We start from the raw sequence: 6,770 nt of genomic DNA on the forward strand, positions 1-6,770 counted from the left end.
GAGGAGCGTTCTGCTGCGGGGGGTTCAGCGCGGCTGGGCTCTCGCAGTCGCTTTGCGCACCCACATGGAGCCTGAAATGTAATTTTTCCTTGAATTACAGGTGGTTAAAAGAGGGGAGCGGGGGGCGAGGGCTGAGGTCTGAGGTCTGGCTCTGCCTGGCTCGGGCTTACTGGGTGAATCCTCCTCCACCAGCCCCGATCCCTTCTCCCGGTCACTTGCTGTCTTTGGATTCGCTTCCTATTTTATTAGGAAAGTTTTCCCGGCGCAGTTCACAGCGCTGCCTGCCCTCCCTGTCCCTCACTCATTAGTTCCCAACGAGAGCTCATTTTACATTCCTTAAAGCGGAGATACACAATGGTCCCCTTCCCGTTTAAGGGTAGGGGGGAATAATACGATTTGGTTAAAGCACAAAACCTTTCCCGCACAGCGTCCCAAAAGATGATCCCGCCACTCCCGGGCTCGGTCCCAACGATCGCGCCGGGGCGAGCGCTGGAGCTTCACTGGCTTTCTGCTTTTTCTCTCCTTTGCCCATTAACGCTAACTTCCACTAATTACCCGGAGTTAAATGTATTGGACTAATTAGCAGCTGGGCACCACGGGAAACTTTGAACAGTAATTATATTGTGGGGATACAGAACGAGGGGGGGGAAAAACCGGGGATTTGTCAAGCTCGGAACTTTTCCCCGCGCCGGGATCGGGACCGGGCCGGGGGGAAGCGGGGATGAGCGAGGAGCTGCGGGCTCCCGGCTCCCTGCCCGGCCGAGGCAGCCCTTTCCGTCCATCCCGGAGGCGATCCCGCTTTCCCCCGCTCCTACCTGGGTGCAGGACGGCGCTGGGAATCCCGGGCTGGGCAGGAGGCAGGAGCAGCCCTTCTCGGCATCCCCTCGCGTTTGGCACCGCGCTGCAGCCGGGAGCAAACTCGGCCCCAACAACGGATGCGCTGCTTTTTCTTTTTCCTCCCCCTTTTCCTTTCCTTTTTTTTTTTTTTAAAAAAAAAGAAAAGAAAAGGAGTACTCAGAGCCGTCCGGTTTTTTTTTAACGCGACGATCGTTTGTGTTGCAGTAGGAACTGAAGAAAGAAATTGGAAATAACTGGATGAGATCAAACAGCGCTTCCCTAATTGCTTCTGAAATCTTCAGTTAAAGAGAGACGAGTAGTTCTGCATTACACTGTATAAAAAGCGCTCAGATAATCTTCTTGCTCTGTTACAAATAAGTCCTGCCTTCCCCATTCCTTTCTAAAGAAAGAATGAAGTCTTTTAATTGAAACTCAGCTTTAAAAAACAGGTTTTCACAGTTAAAAAAAAAAAGAAAAAAAACACTTAAAAAAAAAAGTTAATCTTCCTTAGGAAAGTGAAAGAGATTTAACCGATTTTCAGTTTTTCGTGCCTACGAATTCTACTGAAAAGGAGAAAAAAAAATACTCCCGTCTGATTTAATATATTTTTTTAGAGAGCCCTGGGGATAAAATAATAATAAAAAAAAACTTTCGGGTTTCTTTTTAAATTTTTAATTAAAATTGAATAAACGCTTAAGGAGAAATTAGCAATCGCCTCCATCCAAGACCTACTCGGGTTTTATAACAGAATCAAAGCGTATTTAAAAAAAAAAGTAAAACCTTTTAATACATCAAATATACGGAATTTTAATCTTTAAAGTGATACATTGTCTATTTTAGTACATGACGTAAACCTTACTTAACCCTTTTTTACAGGGTGGACTTAAAAATTAAAAATAGTTAAGTGTTCCTTTTAAAGAACAAAATAAGGCAAATGAGGTTTTTGGAATAGAATTGTTTTTGTTTTTTTGTTTTTTTTTCTTCCAGAATACATACAAAAAAATACCAATTCTCTTTCAAGGGTATACACCTTAAAAATAATTGCAATTTGAAATTATAACTGACAAATTGCGAGTTGTTTTTTTTTTTTAGTAACAAACATGCATGTAAATTTTTTGTTGTTGTTTCAATGAGACATTAAATAAGAACGTACAATACAATCATAGCAATTTTAAAGTAACATTAAAGAGAAGACCTCTATCTTTTTTTTTTATTTATATTCTACAATGGGCGTTTTCCACTTTTTTTTCTTTAACCTATTGAGCTCAGTTTAAGTAATGCACTTTATGATCCGTTGTCCCGCTTGAAGCTAACATAAATAAATACAGTGCTCATGGATCCAGTCCGCAAATGAACACTATTTTATAAAAAGTCCGATTATTTTTAATGTGGATTTATCAAGTTCCGCAGGGTCCTTTCTCTCGCTGACGGATGCGAAGCCCCCCCACTCACTGGTACCCCAGGGCCGAGGCTGTGGTCAGTCTCTGCCCGTAGAGCGCGTAAGGGGAGTAGTAGGGTCCGGTGGCGGCGGGGACGGGGACGGGGGCCCCGGGGGTGGGCAGGGGGCTCTTGGAGTAAGGGTGGTAGCGGCTGCCGAGTCCCAGCGCGTGGTGCGGGCTGCGCAGAGCCAGCGTGCCCGGGCTGCCCGGGGCTCCCGTCGTGGGGATGTGCATGTGGCAAGCCATGGCTGCGGCGGCCGCGCTGGCGAGCGACGAGGAGCTGGGGTAGCCCGAGAGGAGTTTATCGGTGCCCGGGAAGGCAGTATGGGTCCGCAAGTGGCTAAGCAGCTCCTCCGAGGTGGCGAAGCGCTTGTCGCAGGGTCCGTTGGCAGACACCCAGTTGCAGATGTGCGGCTGGGGGTCGTTGGGGAGCATGAAGCCGTAAGGGTACAAAGGGTGGCCGGCCAGCGAGGGCGGCGTGGCGCCGGTCAGCGAGGAGTGGACACCGTGCAAAGGGTGCGTGGGGTACACCAGGGGGTATCCGGACTTGAGGGCTTGGTCGTGGGCGCAGGAGGCGCCGGTGGCCCCGGCCAGGTGGCTGGCGCAGTGGTAGCTCAGGCAGTAGGGGTCTCGGCACAGGCTGGCCGTCATCACCGACGGCGGCGAAGCGCCCGCCAGCGGGCTCGACCCCGCGGGCTTGCTGCAGCCCAGGCTGCCGGCCAGCTGCGCGCCCACCAGGCTGGAGGATTTGGTGGGGTCCAGGGCCACCCCGTGCGGCAGGAACTGCGGCGGGTACCCCGCGTAGGCGCCGGCCAGCGTCCCCGGGTAGCTCATGCCCGCCGGGGGCAGCGGGAACACGGTCTGGCCCGGTTTGTAGGGGGATACGGGGGCCACGAGGCCGGAGCCCAGCACGGAGGTGGAGGAGGTGGCGGTGGTGCTGCTGCAGGAGGAGGCGGAGTCCGAAGCGATGGGCTTGGAGCCCGGCGCGCTCTCCTGGTGCTGGTTGACCTCCACGTTAATCCCGGCGCAGCTGACGCTAATCCGGCTGTGGCCGATGCTGGCGGCGCCTCCCTCGGACCCGGAGCCGCCGCTCTTCCCGCAGCCCTCGGCGTCCTTCTTGTCGTCGGCGGGGGCTTTGCCGTCGGGCGGCGGGAGCAGCCCCGGCGAGCAGGCGGAGTTGCTGGAGCTGGGGCTGCCTGTCCTGGGGGTGAACGGCTGGCAGGTGGCGCTCGGAACCCGGAATCCCGATTTCTCCCCCCCGGCAGCCACAACCCCCGCCGCGGGGGCACCCGCGCCCCCCGGCTCCTTCTTCTCCGAGCCGGGCTTGGAGTACGGCTTGAAGCTGGATTTGTCCTCCACGCCGATGTCGCTCAGCTTCAAAGGGCCCGACTTGGAGTCCTTGTCGCCTCCCGAGCCATTGGAGGTGACCGAGGAGAGTTTGGAGGATGGGGAGGGGTCCGGCTTTCCGATTTGCGAGCAAGTTTGCGCCAGAAGGGCCAGGGGACTCTTCTTTGCATCCAGCTGCGGGAATCAGAAGGACACACAAAGACAGAAGGTTTAATCGGGGGGTGGGCTAAAGAAAAAAAAAAAACACAAACCCGGGGCACACCTGGGAAGGACACTTGTCCCGTGTGGGTTTGTGGTTGGTTTGGGTTTTGGTTTTTTTTTTTTTTTCAGGGAACAGTTTGGAGATGGTGAACAATTTTCTGCGCATTCCTCACCCTGACAGCCCCCGCCGTCCCTGTGTGAACCGCTTTCCACAAAGCCTAGGGAATTTTTTGTGTCCCTGAGATCCCACCGCGGTTTCTTTGGCGCTCTTCTCCCGGCCGGGCTCTGTAGGGACTGCAGCATTTCCGCGCCCTGCGTGCCGCCGCTATTTATGAACAGAGCCCGAGTTAGGCAGGCTCCGGGGGAGAAGGGTTTCTCCTCGGCTCCACAGACACCATAAGGAAACCATTCATTCCCACGGACACACCCTTCCCACTGCCCGCTCCCTTTGGAGTTTCGGTCCCTCAAATAGCGACCCGCAGCCTCGGCTGGGGAGAAAAAGAGACGAATACCCCCCCTCCCTCCCTCCCCCACGAAGTACAAACGCGTGCCGGGACTTGAAAAGGAAAGGTCGGGAGCTGAAATAGTTCTCCTGCCGCACCCACGCCTCAGCCTGTCCTTCTGCTTCCCCAGTTCCCCCCCCCAAGCAAAAGCAAGGTTGTTTGGCACTCGGAGCGCTGCTTGGTTGTGTGGCCGGATCGTGACCCCAGGAGGGGTCCCTTCCTTCCAAATACACCTTCTCTCGGGGCGAAGAAAAGAGAGGGGGAAAAAAAAAGGGGGGGGGGAGTTAAGAAGAGGGGAGGGAGAAGTGGTAAAAGGAGCAAAAGGGGGGGGAAGGAGAGAAAAAAGGGGGCGAAAGAAGAGAAGAAGTGGGGGAAAGATGGGAGAAAGGAGAGGGAAAGAGAGGAAGAAGAAAAAAAAAAAGGAAGGGGGAAGGGGAGAAAAAGAGTAAAAATAAAAAGTTGATGTAAACACCAATTGAAAATTATCCCTGTAAGCACGGAATCGACAGCCAGGAGCGGTTCCCCGCACTAACTCAGGCTCCGGAGGAGCCCGTTTCCCGGTTTCCAGGCGCAGGGAGGTGCCGAGGGAGGCTCTGGAGCCGCCATGCACGAGCAGGGAGGGAAGCGAAGGAGCCGGGGGAGGCTGAGCTCCTTACCTCGATGGGGCTGACGGGCGTGGAGGGCAAAGGCTGGAGGTACTCGGGGTGTAAAATGTGTCCAGTCCGCGCCGTGAGCATCTTCAAGACTTTGATGGGAAGGCGATTGGCTTGGCGTAGCGGGTCCGAGGGGGGCACGGCGTGGAAGCAGGGCTTGGCGCTGCTGCTGCTGCTGCTCCCGTTATTCCCAAGGTTCCCGTTCGGCCCGGCGAGGAGGAGGAGGTCGGCGGCGCTGCGGCGGGGGCTGCCTCCGGGCTCGCTGCTGCTGCGCTTGCTACTTCTGATAGCAGAAAGCGAGGGCGATGTGATCATGACCCAAAACCTCGCATAGAAAACTGGGGCGAGTGGCGCCGCTCGCCCTGGGAAACGCTCGCTCGCCGGCTGCGGGCGAAGAGGGGAAAAAGCCACACGCCCCCCCGAGCAGGAAAACAAACATAAAATGTCCCGTGGCTCTCGCTGGAGGGGAGGGCGGGGATGGGGGCGGGGGGGGGGGGAAGGGGGGAGCCGGCCGGAGAGAAAGAGGAGGGGGGGAAAAAAGGAGAAAAAAAAAAAAAAAGGAAAAAAAGGCGAGTAATCCTTGGGCTGCGCTGGGGGTGGGGGCGGCAGCGCCCTGGGCTCCCGCGGTGCGGAGCGGTGCGGGGCGGCGCGGAGCCGCTCAGCTGCGATGCGAGCCGCTGCCCATCCAGCCCGGGGTCTGGCAGAGAAACTCACTTCAAAAGCAGCTGAATTAGTCGGAGATTAAAGCCTTTGCCGCCTTCCAATCAAATGGGACCCCGAGGTGATTGGAGGGTCAAGGGGATGTGACGTTCCCTTTTCTGGGGCTTTTTTTTCTCTCTGTTTTTAATGGTCTCTCGCTCGGTTTTTTTTTCCCTTCTCTTTCTCGACCGCCTCCCCTCCTTTCCTCTCCCCTCCCCTCCTTTCCTCTCCCCTCCCCTCCATCCTTGTTTTTGCTCCTAGGACGGGCTGCGCGTTAATTCTGTGTTTCACATTCCCCGCCGCCATCGTTTTTCTTCCTCCGCAGCCGGCCCGGATACACCAGGTCTGGGGGCTCCGCGCCTCCCAGGGGAAGCGGCTGCGGGGCTGGGGGCGTCGTATCCGCAGGCTACGAGGCCTGCTGTGTTCCCCCTTTCCCTGCGAGCACCCCAACTATGCCCACACCAAGCACAGCTTGGGCCACGCACTGCGCTTACAACCCTAACTTGCCTTCCCCACAGGGCCACCGCACCGCGATACCTCCGTGCCCTCTGCCAAAGCTGCGTCCCCCCAAAAAACGGGCTCGGGGGTAGAGGGGGAGGGAAAAGGATTTGATTTTGGTATATTTCTCCGCCCTCCCGCATGACTTGGAGGGGGCGGGCCGTGCCGAGAACCCGCAGAGCGGCGGCCGCCCGGAGCCGGGGCGCTGCGCTGCGGCGCGGGGTTGCGGCGGGATTGGGGGGCTCTCCCGCCGCCACCGCCGCCTTTTCGGGTCTCTCTCCGCCCCGCCGTCAATTGTCAGTGCTCCCCAACCGCAATCAATCAGTTATTTGTCAGCCTCTGTCAATCCGCCCTTGATTTATGTCAGCTTTTGTTGCTGATTACAAGCCTGGTGTGACTTGAACGGGGAAAGAGAGAGAGGGAGGAAGGAAACCAGAGGGACAGACGGGCTCCTCGGGAGAAAAAAAAAAAAAGCCACTCAATTTACGGAATAAATCCTTGCAATGGGCTCGAATGGTGTGCCAGCACCCCGCAGCCCGCGCCAGCTCCGCACCGCGCTGCCCTCGCGGGCTGCGGAGCCAGGGAAGGCTGCC

The 6,770-nt window shown here is 56.2% G+C and overlaps 1 protein-coding gene across 1 annotated transcript; it reads right to left on the minus strand.

Annotated features, from left to right (window-relative positions):
• Positions 1-1,543: 1,543 nt before the first annotated feature.
• On the minus strand, positions 1,544-5,454 carry ZNF503 (zinc finger protein 503). Its single transcript, XM_054071216.1, has 2 exons — positions 4,984-5,454; positions 1,544-3,797 (listed from the first exon to the last, which is right to left on the minus strand). Exons 1-2 carry the CDS (start codon positions 5,293-5,295, stop codon positions 2,286-2,288), a joined length of 1,824 nt encoding a protein of 607 aa, XP_053927191.1. The 5' UTR covers positions 5,296-5,454; the 3' UTR covers positions 1,544-2,285.
• Between the last annotated feature and the right edge of the window lie 1,316 nt (positions 5,455-6,770).

The sequence above is a fragment of the Cuculus canorus genome, chromosome 7 (assembly GCF_017976375.1).
Source record: "Cuculus canorus isolate bCucCan1 chromosome 7, bCucCan1.pri, whole genome shotgun sequence".
NCBI classification, from domain to species: Eukaryota; Metazoa; Chordata; class Aves; order Cuculiformes; family Cuculidae; genus Cuculus; species Cuculus canorus.

What these genes read in the sequence shown, in the direction of transcription:
- ZNF503 (XM_054071216.1), bottom strand. Translation starts at nt 5,295, where the DNA reads ATGATCACATCGCCCTCGCTTTCTGCTATCAGAAGTAGCAAGCGCAGC. An exon ending in CGCCCGTCAGCCCCATCGAG is followed by an intron (nt 3,798 to 4,983) that starts GTAAGGAGCTCA and finishes TGATTCCCGCAG; the next exon opens with CTGGATGCAAAGAAGAGTCC.